We start from the raw sequence: 17,883 nt of genomic DNA, 5'->3' as shown, positions 1-17,883 counted from the left end.
AATTTATTAGTTGCTTTATTAGGCTGTTAGTTGCATTAGTGAACGTTGTAAAAGTCATAAGCTGAATCAAAAGATAATTGAAAAACTGGGAGATTTTTTGCAAATTAAGGCATACCCAAATTGTTAATCTCCCTAAAATAAAAAGCGCTCTTAGAAATTTAATGAAAATGACCAGCAACCTAATAGAAAAAGGAGTAGAGGAAATGACCAGGTACTTCATAGATGAATAGAAACAGTGCTTAAATGTGTAAATCTCACTCAAAATATGAAAAGTGCAGATTCAAACAAAAAGATACTGTTTTTTATCGATCACAGTGACCAAAATCCAAAAGCTTTTATACCCCAGTTTTGCTTTATATATTATAGTTCTTTTATCTGTGTAGAAATTCATTTCTCTGAGTGTGAGGCAGGTTCCTATGAATCACAGTGAGATCTTCCTGAGAGATGCCCACTTTCCTAAGTTGAAAGGTTGCAGTTTTCTGGCTACACACCCTGTTGCCAAGGCTCTGTGGGGCAGCAGGCACTTGTATGCTGCTGCTGCTGCCACTGCCGCGTGACACAAACCAGCACAGTGCTTTTGAAAAGAACCTGGCAGTATTTACCAGAATTATAGATGCAGTCAGTCCTTTGATCCAGTAATTCTGCTTCTGGGAATAGCCCCTACAAATATATCTCTACATATTCAAAATGACGTATATACAAGATTGTTGTGGTAGGGCTTGTAATAGAAAAAGATTAGATAACTCAAGTATTGAGCCACAGTTGACTGGTGGGTTAATAACATACGGTGCATTTGCATATAAGGAAGAAGTTTGTAACCTGATTTGGAGGGATCTCCAGGATTATGTGTATGTGAAAAAGGCAAGGTACAAAAAATATGTGGTTTGCTTCCTTTTTTATCTTTTTAAGAAAAGGAAGGCTGCGTATTTTTATTTGCTTCTTTATGCTTAAAGAAAACTGTTTGTTAAAAACTAAAAAAAAAAAAAAAAAAAGTTGCCTATATGGAGAGATGGGACAATGGCAAGACATGTATACTTCTCCATGTTGCTTTGCGTTCTGAACTATGCAAATACAAAATAGTAAGTAAAGTTGAATAGCAAGAGAATTTAAATCAAGATAAGAAGAGCACAGAAGGTTGCTACTCCCTGTAAGAGCAGCGTTTCAACTTGGCACAGTGGTCAGTAAACCTAAGCCTGGTCTCTTCCATTTCACACTTCATCTTCAAAAATCACACACTGAACCTTCAGACATGCTTGAAGGAAGTAATAATTAAATTGTAATATACGTATGTACGAAGTTGTAATGTATATATTATACATGCATACATATACATGTGAAAACTCAGAATTCACTTCTGACATCTACAATGTTTTGCAACATTTTGCAGTTTAGAGCAATAGCAAAAGGGTAAAGGGGTAGCTGAGTCATGGCTTCTAAAAATTTCTTTAAAATGAAAATTGTTCTTTGATTATCTGTTACAATGATCGAATTTATTTACTCTGGAAAATCATTTGGTAGCACTTAGGGTTGAAGGCTAAAAATAGCGCTGATTGACTTAAATTATCTTAAAACTTCCATATTTGTGATTTGAAACTTCTCTATTTTGTAATAGGAGCTCAAGGGATATACAGTCCTATTCCTAGGGGGGCATTTTGCATGGGAGAGGCTAATATCAACCTCTTGTCCTCCCTTCTTGTAGGGCAGCATTCACCAGTTATCCTTAATCTCCTCTAATTGAAATAAGTGACTGAGAATAGACTAAATCAAATGAACATGATCCTTCTCTGACATATGGAACTGAACACCTCTCACAAAATTGTTGATGAGGCTGCTTGGCCATTGCCCCATCATTGCAAATACTAGGCATCACACAGTTCTTGAATCTCAAAATACATTCATTTTTTTCAATCATAATTTCTCACAGAACCCCTGGCAATATCTAAGGCTCTCCAGAACCCCACTTGAAAAACCTTGGTTTGGAGAGTTTGTAAAAACTACTTGAACAAAGACCTGGGCAGTGTATCAAACAATGGGAAAAATGGGGAGAAAAATAACCAGATTATGAAAAGTTATTCTTACAGACTGATTTACATGGTTGTTTTTGCCATATGTTTTAAATATGACTTATACTTGGGGCACCTGGGTGGCTCAGGTCATGATCTTACGGTTTGTGAGTTTGAGCCCTGCGTCGGGCTCTGTGCTGACAGCTCCGAGCCTGGAGCCTGCTTCGGATTCTGTGTCTCCTTCTCTCTCTGCCCCTCCTCCACTTGTACTCTGTCTCCCTCTGTCTCTCAAAAATAAATAAATGTTAAAAAAAAAAAATTTTTTTTAAATATGACTTACACTTTCCAATCATATACTCAGTTGGTTTACTTGATAAATACGAGGGAGAATTTGTGAGATATTTTGTAAAAGTTTTGTTTATACCATTTTGTGTTTTTAGGGCTGCTCTTGAAGAAAATCCTTACTTCCGTTTGAAGAAAGTAGTGAAATGGTATTTGTCAGGATTCTATAAAAAGCCAAAGGTAATGTTTATATTTAACTTTCTTTAGCCTAATATGAGTTCTTTATTTTTTATGTTATCTTTATCTATTGAAAAGCATTTCAGGGCCTCTGAGTTAGAAAAATTGTAAAATACTTTATCATTTAGACCTATATTATGATTGAAGTTACTTCACTTTATTTCCAGTCTCTACTGTGAAATTTTATAAGGATAAGAGTTAAACCCATTTTGACTGGGAGGAGGTGAAATCTTCCAGATGTGTATTTTGAAACTTGTATGTTTTTTTCCTAGGGACTGAAGAAACCTTACAATCCTATACTTGGTGAGACTTTCCGTTGTTTATGGATTCATCCCAGAACAAACAGCAAAACATTTTATATTGCTGAACAGGTATTAGAAGTGCATGTTACAGAAACAAAACTGGTTCAGAAGTTACTGGGATATTTTAATAAAAAATATTAACTCAGTAAACTCACTGTTGATTATTAACCTTTCTTATTAGTGAACATTTGGTAAGCACTTAATCATTTAGTACTGAATATGACTAAACACCATGCTTATAGGTATTAATATTATAGTCATGGAATCCTGTGACCAAAAATAAATCTTTATGTTTCCTGAGCCATCCTCCCACACTGGTTTTGTCTTCTTTGTGACCAAAATTGTTCAGTGGTTTCCTAGTTCCTAAATCAGATTTTACACCTGTTTGTCTGGCATTCAAGGTCTTCCTTATCTTTCTAAATTAATCTCAAGTTTGATGCCTTTCTGAACCTTTGGCAGTAGTTCGACCTGTCTGTGCATTCACAACTAGGTAACCTGATACTGTACTTTTTGGCCTCATTATTTTTAAATTTAATTCTCCCATCCCAATATTTCTTCTTAGCTATTTTCCATCTAAATCAACCCTAACCTACTCCTCTTTCATGATCCAAGTGACTACACCTCCCACTGATTTCTCTCTTCTGTATTCTTTTTTGTGATCTCCATTAAGCTGTTATTTTAACACTTACATTAACTTTTTACAGAATATTTATTTCCCTAATCAAATTGTCAGCTCCTCAAAGGAATGCCCTTCCTACAAATCTTTTTGTTGTATATATAGTAGGCAGTCAAAAATATTTCTTAATTTTGGGACTCCTGGCTGGCTCTGTCAGTGAAGCATGCAACTCTTGATCATAGGGTTGTGAGTTCGAGCCCCACGTTGAGGGTAGAGATAAAATATCTTTAAAATTTTTTTCTTGGTTTTAATCTTTCATTAATTTAGACATATATACATCTTACTCATGATTCTCAATCTTTCCCCCGTCCTCCCCTTTACTCCCTGGTCCTGAGGAATATGACATTATTTCTCAATAACAGTGACCCCTTACTATAATAATTCTCATGAGAAGTTTAAGAAGAATGAGGAGACTATGTTTCATTTGAAAAACCTTCCTCTTCCCTAGAAATTTTGATATACCTTTCAAATTGAAACCACTTATCTGTGTATTAATTTTTTAATTGATTATGCCACCTTGCATTTTAGTTCATTGTAAATCCTTGCTAAATTGAGAAGCTTGCGAAGAGTTTGATTTTAGCTTTGACTCATTTCAGAAAACATAATGTGTATATATTTTGAAAATATTAGATTACTGAAGTAACATTTGTTAAAACTTTTGTTTCCTACAGCCTATTAAGTAACCTATACAAAAATAGCCACTGTATTAGTTATCCATTGCTGTATAAATAAATGGCTTCCAAAATTTAATAGCTCGAAACAAACATTTATTAGCTCCTACAGTGAGGTTTAGCAATCTGAGAGCTGCTTAGCTGGGTGGTTCTGGCTCAGGGTCTCTCATGAGTGTGCAGTCAAGATGTCAGCCAGCTTTGCAGTCATCTAAAGACTTAGCTGGGCTGAAAGATATCACTTCCAAGCTCATCACGTGGTTTTTGACGAGAGCACTCAGTTCCCCTCCATATGGGCTTCTCTGTAGAGTTGTTCACAACATGGAAGCTGGCTGCTCAGAGCTAATGATCTGAGAGAGAGAGAGACCAAAATGGATGGTGCATTATAGCTTAATTTCAGAAGTGACATACTATCACTTTTATACAAACTTGGTTTGGTACACTGTAAGAGGAGCCTATCTAATGTGTGAATACCAGAAGGTGGTTTCCTTGGGAGATATCTTGGAGGCTGGTTACTATAATCAATGTTTAATTTTACCACTTACCAAACATTTCTTCATACTAATTATTAGAGTATACAGTTAAGACTTGAACTTTGACAATAGTACAATAATATGCTTATGTTGCTGTATTTTATGTTTTTTTCTGTGTTCAATAGGTGTCTCATCATCCACCAATATCTGCCTTTTATGTTAGTAACCGAAAGGATGGATTTTGCCTTAGTGGTAGTATCCTGGCTAAGTCCAAGTTCTATGGTGAGTTTCCCCTTGTCTCAGTCTGCCCTTTTTTCTGGAAGGTAGTATTTCCTGGTGAGCTTTTCTATAGACAATGTCTTGGGTTGTTTTCAGAAAGGAATTTATATGTCATTTTAAGTATCATCTTTACTTGGATAATGGCCTTTCCTTTGTAGTGTTTTTCTTTGCCCATTCATAAGTATGATTCATAAATAGGACTCATTTTGTATAAGTATTCATCACATATGTGTAAATTTATCACAAGCACCATTTATCAAAAGACAGAATGACCACTCTTAGCCATTTTAGTGCATAATGTACTTTTTTGCTTTTAGTCCCACTGAAGGTTTTTGTTCTATCTCATTGTATCTGAGGGGTTGGTCATTCTATTTAGTCTTTGAATAAAGAGGGAAAGAATACAAGTACAGTTAGAGTACTTGGTCCAGGGTCAGTCAGTAATGATAATTAATCTTGGGCCAAACAACATACTAATAAAAACTTTCATTAGTATAAGGGAAAATAGTGAAATATGGTTACTGTAGGAAACCTTAATCTAAAAACTATGACAATTCAAACAAGCAAATGGCTAAAGCTATATACTAGTAGAACGTATTTAACCTTAATTGCTTTTGTTTTTTAAAATTAATTTTTAAATGGAGAAAAATCAATGAATTAAATGAAGAATTTTAAATCTGAGAGAAAAAAATAATTATTCTAAGATTGGGAAAATATGTCAACAGAAACTAAGGGTCTGGTTACCTGATAGAGTGGAGAACCATAGATGGGTCTATAACAGGGAAATCTAACAATAGTTTTTGATAAAAGAATATGGTATATGCCTTTATTTTTCTTTAAGGTATCCTTTATGTGTTTTGATGTTTGGGGTCTTGATTTTGGTTTTTTGCCTAGTTTTACATTTTGCTTGTTTTAGAAGATGATTTTTTTTCTTCTATATTTAGGTTGTTCTCTCCCCGCTTACCTCCCGTCCCTCCATGCCCCTCCTCTGATTATAACATAAATGACTTTTATGAGCATGTGTTCTGCGCTTGAGAAATTTTTATGAGTACCAAGTGCATCGCTCACTTTCTGGGATTACTTCAGCAGTTAGCCTTGTTTTTTTCTGTTACATTATGATTTGTGTATATCAGAGCTATCTGTTACTTTATATTTTGAAAGAATTTACAAAATTCAGGCCTTGTAGGGGCACTTTTTTGATAACTTCCTTCTTCCATTTGGTTTTTGAATTGTTTGTGTAGAAAAGTTTTTATTGGTCTAGGAATTCATTTTTTTTTTTTAGTCTAAATGAAGCTAAACTTAAAGACATCTGGATAGAGTGTATTCCTCTTAACATGTAGTTTCTGTTTCTTTCTTGACGTTTTGTAGTTAATGAAAAATTTAAAAGGTGTGTTATGCAAGCATTAAGTACAGTTGAGTGGCTATATTAATACATTTTAAGACAAAGTATTAACAGAGTAAGAACATTTCATAAAGATAAAAGGTTTAATACATCACCATAATAATAAATGTATGCCTAACTACAGAACTTCAAAATACATGAAGCAAAAATAGAATTAAGGGGACAAATAGGCAATTCTAGAACCATGGTTGTACACTAACACTCTCTCCTCAGCAAATGATGAGACAATTAGATAAAATATAAGCAAAGACATGTAAGACCTGAAGAACACTATCAACCACCTTACCCTAATTGATATTTCTAAAATATTACAACAGACAATGACAGAATACACATTATTTTTAAGTATATATATGGTATTTTCACTGGTAATGATGATATTTGATGACAAAATAACTCTCCATAAATTTTAAAAGAATTCATACAGAGTATGTTTTGCAACCTCAAGGAAATAGAATTAATTTTTTTTTAATGTTTATTTTTGAGAGAGATGGAGACGGAATGCGAGTGGGTTAGGGGCAGAGAGAAAGGGAGACACAGAATCCGAAGCGGGCTCCATCCAGGTTCCGAGCTGTCAGCACAGAGCCCGACATGGGGCTCTAACTCACGAGCTGTGAGATCATGACCTGAGCCAAAGTTGGACGCCACCCAGGCGCCCCTCAAGGAAATAGAATTAGAAACGAATAATAAGATACCAAGTTAAGCTCCAAATATTTAGTAATTCAACAACACACTTCTACAATCCATGGACCAAAGAAGAAATTGCAAGAGAAATTAAAAGATATTTTAAACTAAATGATAATAAAAATGCAACATACCAAAATTGGTGAGATGCGGCAAAAGTGGTGTTGAGAGGGCAATTTATAACTTTAAGTTAGAAAAGAAGAAAGATCTAAATCAGTGATCTAACTTCTTACCCTATGAAATTAGAAAAAGAGCTAATTAAGTTCAAACTAAGTAGAAGAAAGGAAATAATGAAGAGCAGACGTCAGTGTAGAATGTAGACAAACAGTACAGAAAATCAGAAATTATTAAGAGTTGATTGTAGACTGATCAAAAAAAAGGTACAAATCAGGAATAAATGAGCAGAATCACTACTGATCCTACAGATACTGAAAAAATGATAAGGAAACATTATGAACAATAATGTTCCTTAGAACAGCTTAGATGAATTGGGCCAATCCCTTGAAAAATAAAAATTACCAAACTGACCCAAAAAAGGCATAAAATTTTAATAGTCTTAAATCAGGGAAAGAAATTGAATTAGTAATTTAAAGTCTTCCTTCAGAGATATATTCCAGTTCCAGATGTTTTCAGTTCTTCTAAACATTTAAAGAAGCAATTATACCACGGCACCTGGGTGGCTCAGTCAGTTGAACGTCCGAATTCGGCTCAGATATGATCTCACGGCTCATGAATTTGAGCCCACGTCGGGCTCTGTGCTGCCAGCTCTGAGTCTGGAGCCTGCTTCGGATTCTGTGTCTCCATCTTTCTCTGCCCCTCGCCTGCTCATGCTCTGTCTTTGTCTCTCTCTGTCTCAAAAATAAACATCATGGGGCACCTAGGTGGCTCAGTCAGTTAAGCGTCAAACTTCGGCTCAGGTCATGATCTCATGGTTCATGGGTTCGAGTCCCGCATCAGACTCTGTGCTGACAGCTTGAAGCCTGGAGCCTGCTTCAGATTCTGTGTCTCCTTCTCTCTCTTCCCCTTCCCCTTCCCCACTGGCACCCTGTGTCTCAAAAATATATAAACGTTAAAAAAATTTTTGGAAGAAAAAAATTAAAAATCATTAAAAAAAATTTAATATATATAATACCAAAATATATACCAAAGAAATAATACCAAAAACAAAACAAAACAAAAAACCAATTCTATACAACTGTTTATAGAAAATAAGAGGAAATGTTTCTCAGCTCATTTTATGAGGCTTACATACCCTAATCCCAAAACCAGATATTATAGGAAAAGTACATATTATTATCTCTCATGAATATATAGTACATGCAAAAATCCTTACCAAATTAGTAACAAATCAGTATTTATGAAGAGTAGTATACACATAAAAGGATATATTAAAATGATACATACCATGATCAGTTTATCAAGTGGGATTTATCTTAAAGGCACAGGTTGGTATATCATTGAAAATTGGTGTAGTTCATGTTAATAGAATAAAAGAAAACTATATTTTAATAAATGCAGAAAAAGCATTCGACAAATTTCAACACCCACTCATAATAAAATCTCTTAACAAACTAGGACTAGATTAAAGGTATCTATGAAAAATAATAGCCAGCTTCATACTCTTAAGGTGAAAATTAAATAATTTTTACTTAAGATCAGGAACAAGGCAAAGATGTTGACTCTCACTACTTCTTTATAAAATTGTTATTAGAGGTTGTAGCCAATGCAGTAGGCAAGTTAAAGAAAAAGCATACAGATTAGAAAGGAGGAAGTTAAAAACCATATGCATACCTAATCTATATAGAAAATTCTCAAGAGTATACCAAGCACTACTAGAACTAATAAATGAGTTTAGTAAGGTTGCTGGATACAAGGCCAAAATAAAAAGTCAGTTGTATTTCTGTATACTCAGAATGAGCACTTGCAGAATGAAATTTAAAAAACAACTCATTAATTATAATAGTATGTGAAAATAAAATATTTAGGAAAAAAATAAAAGATGTATAAGACTTGTACACTGAAAAACTAAAAAGCATTGGTGAGGAAATTAAAAAGAATTTAAATAAATGTTGTTAAAATGGTATGAAATGTTGTTACGACAGCATGGATGAATCTGGGAAACATTTTGCTAAGTAAAAGAAGTCAGAGACTGTAAACTATTTTATGATTCCATCTACACAAATTCTAGAATAGGTAAAACTACAGTGATAAAAAACAGACCAGTGTTTTCCTGAGGCTGGAGGAAGGGGGAACTCTATGGGGCTGATGCAAATTTCCATATCTTGATTGTGATGGTGATGGTTACGTGACTGTATACAGTTGTCAAGAGTATCAAAATACACACTTAAAGTGGGTCATTTATTGTATGTAAATTGTACCTCAATAAAGAAAAATACACTTGGGAGAAAAGCTAGAAGAAAATACCATGAAATTCTATCATCAATTGCACTTTGATGGTTTGTGCTTATGTTTTCTTTTTCTAAATTATCTATAGTAGTATTGTGTCCGTTTTAGTACTTAAAGCTTGGGACTTAACTATGTAACTTGCAGATAAATAATGTTTTTATTCAAACATTAGATACATTAAGCCATACCATAAAGCAATGTTTTATTGCACGTCCCACACTTCTAAGATTTTTAAGAGCCTCATATAAAATAACATAATAAGCACATAACTGTACCTTTTTAACGTGCTCATTTTATAAGACCAGGAATATGGGTCATGTATGTTTTGGACATAAGATAACAAATATATATTTGGGCACATTGAGATTGAGACGTTTTTAAGACATTCCACTGTAGATCTATGAAGGGTGTCCTAAATATATTTTATTTTGAATTGGTTGCATTGATTTTGTTAAATTTAATAAATAATATTTAATTTAGGAAATTCATTATCCGCAATATTAGAAGGAGAAGCACGATTAACTTTCTTGAATAGAGGCGAAGATTATGTCATGACAATGCCGTATGCTCATTGTAAAGGTAAGTATTTCCCATACTTGAGTTAGATATTCCTTAAACCTGTTTAAGTAAATGTATATGGCTGTAATCTGTTGTGTTTTTTGATTGATGGAGTCAGCCTTTCATTTGAAAGTGTCCTTGGTTTATAGGTACTGAAGATTATTGCTATCATCTGCTGAATATTTCTGTGGTGAATTAATTCACCTACATCAGACTTTTTATAAAACATACCTAGTTGGAAGAGGCTGATTTATAATAATCGAATTTCATTTGCCTAATGTGCAGGTTTTAAAATTGATAAAACTGCCCATTGTTTCAAAATCTTCAAAAGTGATTTTCATTTTCTTGTACTACCACCCCCTATTAAAATTTTAATTTCCTGATTCTCAGTGTACTAAATACTTTAAAAATGTTTCTTATTCTCATTTGGCAATTTCTTAAAAACTAATGTATTATACTTTCCCCCCATTATTAAAGATAGTTAAAGTTAAAATAAAGATACTAAACTATCATTTACAACAGGCCAGGTACCCAGCCATTCTGTGCATTTACATTTATCAACTCATTTAATCATTAAGGCAGCCCTATAAAGTAGATAATATTGTCTCTGTTTTATGGATGTGGAAAATGAGGCACACAGAAGTTAATTTGCCAGAGATCACATAGCTAGGATGTTGCAGAGTCAAGATCTCTGTGACCTGCACTACTATACTATAGGGCATCAGCTTGGTCATTATCTGTATACTCCTTCCCAGCCCATTTTTTAAAAATAACTTTTTTGGGTACTTATCCTCTTTTAGGGACTGATTCATGTAAACATGGAAATTATTTAATGTGGCCTCATTTCACAGAAACAAAAACCGAGAGTTTTAAGAATCTTACCTAAGGCCAAATCAGCTACTTAGTAAGAACGTTGAGACAAAACTCTAGGCTTGTTGACTCCTATCGACTGTAACATGGACCTACTTTGTGTGAAGTACAGGAGTGGCCACCTTGTGGCCTCAGGCTGGATAACTCTTAGAGCTTCATGTGTGATTCTTAAAATAGACATGAAGTGAAATATCTGAAATTATGAACGGAATTGAGAAGAAATATATTTTTAAATTTTATATCATTTAGAATAAACAAAATGATATTTTATATAGATACCCAATGCCAGTGGCTTTTTTTTTTTTTTTTGGCATGAAAAAGGAGATTATAATAACCCCTTTGTGAATGAGCATAGGAAATAATGATTGCTTTCTACCCTTGTGTATTTTCTAAGATGTGTTCCCCAAATCATTAATCTCACAAACTGCTTTACAAAAGGAGTTCCATAGCCAAATAAGTATGAGAAACATTGCATAGTCTGGTCCCCTCTTGGAAATTAACATTGTACATTTGCATATTAAAGGCAGCCTTAACAGTTTCATACAAGAACACACATAGTTTAACAGAGTTAAATGAATTTTCTCAACTTTTCACCACAGAACCTATTTTTGAGGGAATTTTTTATATGTTTGTCTTATTTATACAGTTGATTCTTGTTATTTGTAATAGCTATGTTCCATAAAGTCATCACAAACACTGTTTTAAAGAATACTAAACTATTGATCCTAGGAGAAATGCAAGGTTAGGTTCCTGTGAGCCTCTTGACACATTTTCATCAATCAATCAATACCTAACCTTGTTTCTATTCAAAGACGCCTTATTATATATTATTGATTCATTAACATTGAACTGACAGCCAACAGCACTATAACTCATGCCTGAGTCAAGCTTTAACAAGATACATTATAGCCTTCTGTACTTAGAAATGCTATACAGTACATTAGCACTCCATTTGGGGGTCATTTTTAAACAACAAAATCCCCAAGAAAAAGCACCAAAATGTGAAAAATGTGGCACTTAAATATACTGCAAAAAAGGCACTTGTTTACCAAATGAGAGGTGAAACCAGAAGGCAGTGTTACCTTGTTCAACCTCAGCTGGCAGTTTGCACATTGGACAACTCAAATTTTTCACCACTCTGTGCATGTCCATGAATGATTACAAAAGTGCTGTGAGTATTTATTTGGGGATTGCTAATATATTTTAGTAAGAATGTGAATTCTGAAATAGTTCCATCTACAAATGGAATGAAATCTGCAAATAATTGTATCCTCTATTTAAGTCCTACAGAAACAACTTTATGTGTATGTTACTGATTGTTATTGGGTGGGACAGAATGCTCTTGAATTATTGGTTTTTCCTAGAAGAAGATTAGATTATAAAGTTCTGCTGGTTACTAGCCAGTGTTGCTCTCTCTCCAACCTTTTGTCGAAATTGTTTTTTTTCTTTAGGAATTCTTTATGGCACAATGACACTGGAGCTTGGTGGAATAGTCAATATTACGTGTCAAAAAACTGGATACAGTGCAATACTTGAATTCAAACTAAAGGTTAGTAGGGAGAGAAGGTATCACCCAATTAAAGAAGATCTGTGCTATAAATATTGAACAAAGAGCACAGTTTAGTTCCTTATTAAAAAATAAATATAAGAACACAGAATTCATCAAAAGACAGCCTTGGCAGATCCAAATCCACACAAAACCATCATTTTTTTTGTTTTAATTTTAATTAATAAAACTGTTGGTATAATATAACAAATGAGATATATAGAGTAAATGGATAGAAATTTCTCAGTAAATTAAAACATTACAAAATACCACAAAGCATGTATCAGCTTGAGCTATAGTTGTGTACACTAAGAATTGTATGCCTAACAATTTACTCCAAAACTCACAACCTTAAAAACAACCTTGTTCTGATCCATAGGGGTTCTATAATTTGGACAGAGCATATTGCGGATGGCTTATCTCTGCCACATCATGTTTGGGGCCTTAGTTGGGAAGCCTTGCAGGTTGTGAGTGACTCAGCAACTGGGGCCAATAATCTGAAGGCTCAGTCACTTCCATGTCTGGTGCCTGGACTGGGAAGACTAAAAGACTGGGACTACTGATCTGAGCACCTAGTATATGTGGCCTTTCCATTTGGCTTGGCTTCCTTACAGCATAGTGGCTTCAAGGTAGTCAGACTTCTTACTTGGTGGCTCAGGGTTCCAAGTGCAAGTGTTGTTGTGACCAGGGTGGAAGCTGTATTGCCATCCATGACCTGGTCTCAGAAGTCAAATTACATCACTTCCACCATTTTCTATTAGTTGAAGAGTTATAAGCTCACTCAGATTCAAGGGGAAGGGGCACCTGGGTGGCTCAGTTGGTTAAGCATCCAGCTTCGGCTCAGGTCATGATCTCATGCTTCATGAGTTTGAGCCCCATGTCAGGCTCTGCGCTGACAGTACAGGGCCTGCATGGGATTCTCTGTCCCTGACCCTCCCCCACTTGCACTTTCTCTCTCAAAATAAATAAATTAAAAAAAAAAAAAAAACTTCAAGGGGAAGAGATATGGACCCTACTTCTCAGTGGGAAGATGGCCATCTTTGGAAAATTCTCTCTGCCTCTGAGTGAAAGGGAAATTTAAGACCTTTTCACCAAGGCTGCTATTGGTATAGGACAATATATTATATTCAAAGAATATTTCTATGAACTGTTTAATATTTGTTAAATTTCTCCTATGTTGCTATCTAGCCGATCAGCAACTTTGCTCTAATAAAAAGTATCTCTTTTAAGTATTATTTGGTGCAGTGCCCTTTGTTGTTGTTTTTTTTTTAATCTTAGCAAAATTTTTTTTTTTGTATGGTGATAGTGTTATTTGAAAATCATGACTAAAGATGTTTTAAGTAATTTATGATACTTTTAAGGGTTAGATTGGAACATCAAAATTTTGTCACAGATGAGTGACATTAGTAAGGCAATATAGTAACTCAAAGTGTTTTCCTTATAATTTAATTTTGGAGGATTTTTGGTTAAGTATTGTTTTACTGTTTAGTTTTGAAGGCAGGGGTATTATTACTTCTAACAGATGAGTTAAGTCCCTTAAGTCTACTGAATTGTTATTGCTTCAACATACCGTAGCATTGACAGCTCAGTTGAGTCAGGAGAGAGCAGAGAGCATGAGTTATCATTTGTGATCTTTCTCAACATGTTTATTTGGACTTCACACAGTCTGTTTATTTTTGCCGATTTTTTCCACAGCAACAAATTCCGATTTCATTGAACGTTTCTGACTAAAATTTGAGTCAGCATTTCACCCTTCATGCTTTAGTAGCACTGTAACTATATACTTACTTCTTTCGTTTGTTTTTGTCTACATTATATGTAAATATAAGATAAAAGTAAACTCTTTCTGTAACATTTTCTCTTTTAAAAGCCATTTCTAGGTAGTAGTGACTGTGTTAATCAAATATCAGGGAAACTTAAATTGGGAAAAGAAGTCCTAGCTACTTTGGAAGGCCATTGGGTAAGTATTTTTCTATTTTAGCTTTAACAAAAAGAATTTTATTCTGTGAAAAAAATTAAAAATCACATTTTAAAAGTTCACTTATTCCATTGCTAAAAACATCACTATTCACTATAAGCTTCAGCTTAACAAATATTTTGGCATTGATCTGTTATCAACAATATTTAGTGTCTTGTAATAATACTTTACCTTTCCAAAAGTTTAATTCAATAAAAATAGCTAACACTTATCATTTAGAATATACTGCATTGTTTAAAAATGTTACTCTCATTGACTCATTTGATACCGAAGAACTGTATGAAGTGGGTAATACTGTTTCCGTATTACAGAGGAGGACACTGAGGCGCAGAGAGTTTAAACAGTTTGCTCAAAGTGATGGAGCAAGAATTCCAGCCCGTGCACTCTGGCTCCAGGGCTGCTTCTCGGAGCAGTGTCCTGCCCCTCACCTAGAAGAAACAGGCATTTCCAATTAGAGTTACAGTTCCTTTTCAGGGACATGGAAAGGGTATAGTGGTATTTGGAAGCAACAGCTTTTATTTATTTCTCTGCTGACCTAAATTCGCACTTACCTAATTTTGTTAAGAGGAGCTTAAATGAAAAGGGTATATCATGGTACTGCCTAGATGCACTGTCACTGTGAACACTGAGTGTATGCTGTTTTCTGCATTATAATCAGAAAGTGATGAGAAATGTGATGAGAGAGTGAAACTGGATCTGGAGATTAAACCAAGAGGCCGCATATGCTCTGTAATTTCAAAATTTTATTTCTATCTAAAAATCATTTGGAAAAAAAGATAAAACTATCTTTTTTTAAAAAATGAAATTTCTAAGATTGTACTCAAATTTTTAATGCTAAGAAAGGTTCTTTGAGGTTTGTGTTGAGTATGTAGATAGCAGCATCTCATTGTAGCTGTTAGCAAATACTGTGCTCCTCTGTGACAATTCAGAAATCGTTGTTGAGGTTTTGAAGTAATTGTTGGAAATTTGTTTATTAAGTAAAACTTGTGAAATCTCATGAACTTTTTTTTGTGTGTGTTCAACCAAAAGTTTTAAATGACTAGAAGTACTTATTTAATGGTTTTATGAAATGACAAGACATTTGGAGCTTTTAGAAAAGTGCTAGTTGTATTTGTTTTAGAAATGTGTTTAACTGTGGGATTAAGTACAGGAAAAAATTATTATATTACTATACTAAATAATCCTAATTTAAATAATGATAGTTCTTTACATTAATTTTTAATTTCTTTAAATACAGGACAGTGAAGTTTTTATTAATGACAAAAAGACTGATAATTCAGAGGTCTTCTGGAATCCAACACCAGACATTAAGCAGTGGAGATTAATAAGGCACACTGTCAAATTTGAGGAGCAGGGAGATTTTGAATCAGAGAAGTAAGTATACCATTTTTCAGCCAACTTCATGAACATCGAAGAGTATTTTTTAACCCCTCAATAGTTGGCCACTTTTCTCTGTCACTTTTCAGTCACATTTTAATTCAGCAAAAATAGTTTAACATTTGTGTGATGTGACAGGATTTTTTTTTTTGTATATGTGAACGTCAAATAAATATACAAATCATACTAGTTAAAAAATCGTACTGGTTTTCTGCAGCTCTAAACTAAAACTTCCCATTTTTCCTTTCTCTTATCTGCTCCAGGGCCTATTTAAAAACAAAAGCTTTTGTTTGTATAAAATTATGGGACTAATTATTCTTGATTTGCAAAATATATGAACTATGTCACTGGATATGCAGGCTTCTAGAGGACTTCCATTAGTTGAGCAATAATTAAAGACATAGTTTCTATTTTTTTTTTTTAATTTTTTTTTTTAACGTTTATTTATTTTTGAGACAGAGAGAGACAGAGCGTGAACAGGGGAGGGGCAGAGAGAGAGGGAGACAGAGAATCCGAAACAGGCTCCAGGCTCTGAGCTGTCAGCACAGAGCCCGACGCGGGGCTCGAACTCACAGACCGCGAGATCATGACCTGAGCCGAAGTCGGACACTTAACCGACCGAGCCACCCAGGCGCCCCGACATAGTTTCTATTCTTAAGTCATGGAATTCTTGCTTGATCTCTTATGCTTTTGAACCAAAAAATTATATGAATATTGCCCAGTTTTATTCTTACTATATTTATTTGTGTTAGAAGTTTTCTGTGTAAAACACACTCTACTTTTTTACACAATAGTTTAGTCCTCACTACATGTTCTCACATGCATATCATTCTCTGTCATGGTGATTCAAGTCTGTGTACTTTTCTTTTGCACCCAAAATTGGGGCTGTCAGAAATGAAAGAATATGTATGCGGCAGTTCTAAAAATGGTTTCAGCTGTAACCACATGATGCCCTCTATCCAGGGTGAAGCTTTGCAAAGCATACAACAATTTTTGAGGTGTGAATGTAATTTCACATATTTTAAAGATGAGGAAACGAGTCTTAGAATAAGTAACTTTTAGTTCACCAGCCAAGCAGTGACAGAAACAGGATTCAACCCAAGTCTGTCTGATTCCAAAACCTGTGTTCTTTCAGTCACAACATGCTGTCTTCACAGGTAGAGTAATATAGATGTCATAGTTTTATTTGTCCAATAAAAAAACTAAACTTTAGTAGGGGAAAAGATTTTACCTCAGTCAGTGGTTCTCAACATTGGCTACACATTACAATCACCCAGAAAACATTTAAAAAACCAGTACTTGGGCCTTCTTCCAAGATTCTGATTTTAAAAGTTCTCTGATAATTCCTACATTCAAGGTTGAAAAGCATGGCATTACAGTGTTGGATCTTTGAGGCTAGTGGATCTTACACAGTGTGTATAAGAATCATCCAAAGAACTTAAAAATGTAGATTCTTGAGCGTTCAGTACATTCTTATTATCTTGGGTCAGCACCATTCATCACCATATGTTTAAGAACCCAGGTAAAAACTTTTCCTTGGCAAGAAGAAACTTAGTTTCCACTGTGTATTTCTACTCAAGACACCACTTTTTATATCTTGACTCATTTCTAAGCCTGTGAGCATAAGTTTTGTCAAAACCAAAAACCCACGTAGGCATCATTTTTCTCTCAAGGAGATTCAAGTCTATTCTATGTAGATTTGATTTTCTTTTGCTTTTTTAATGCTATTTTTGCACATGTATTAGACTCTGGCAGCGGGTAACTCGAGCCATAAATGCCAAAGACCAAACAGAAGCTACTCAAGAGAAGTACGTTTTAGAAGAAGCTCAAAGACAAGCTGCCAGAGATCGGAAAACAAAAAGTGAAGAGTGGGCGTGCAAGTTATTTGAGCTTGATTCACTCACAGGAGAATGGCATTACAAGTTTGCAGAGTAAGTAATTAAAACATAAATAACAAAACAGTATATGAGCATTGTTTTTTGCCTTTATTTCTACAATTTTTACTGTTGGGGTATTTTTTTTATTAAGCCCTATCTATAAATTAGTATGAGATTTTAAATTTGATGTTTCATTCATTGTAAATTTGATGCCATGATAGTGGTCTATAAAATAAGCTGAGGATCAGAAGATTAGATATGACAATTC

General features: G+C 34.3%; 1 protein-coding gene across 14 annotated transcripts in view; it reads left to right on the top strand.

The window, feature by feature from the left end:
- The window catches only part of OSBPL8 (oxysterol binding protein like 8), a 154,313-nt gene that overhangs the window by 125,061 nt on the left and 11,369 nt on the right, over window positions 1-17,883 (top strand). For all 14 annotated transcript variants that reach the window (XM_060656904.3, XM_060656911.3, XM_060656910.3 and 11 more), the window contains 8 exons: window positions 2,444-2,525; window positions 2,795-2,893; window positions 4,827-4,923; window positions 9,890-9,988; window positions 12,289-12,386; window positions 14,254-14,343; window positions 15,599-15,735; window positions 17,484-17,669. In XM_060656904.3, coding sequence (XP_060512887.1) covers window positions 2,444-2,525; window positions 2,795-2,893; window positions 4,827-4,923; window positions 9,890-9,988; window positions 12,289-12,386; window positions 14,254-14,343; window positions 15,599-15,735; window positions 17,484-17,669 — 888 coding nt within the window. The remainder of the gene's footprint in view (window positions 1-2,443; window positions 2,526-2,794; window positions 2,894-4,826; window positions 4,924-9,889; window positions 9,989-12,288; window positions 12,387-14,253; window positions 14,344-15,598; window positions 15,736-17,483; window positions 17,670-17,883) is intronic.

The sequence above is a fragment of the Panthera onca genome, chromosome B4, assembly GCF_046562875.1.
Source record: "Panthera onca isolate mPanOnc1 chromosome B4, mPanOnc1 haplotype 2, whole genome shotgun sequence".
Lineage (NCBI taxonomy): Eukaryota > Metazoa > Chordata > Mammalia > Carnivora > Felidae > Panthera > Panthera onca.
The sequence above is the reverse complement of the archived record's forward strand: the minus strand, read 5'-3'. Positions and strand labels throughout refer to the sequence as shown.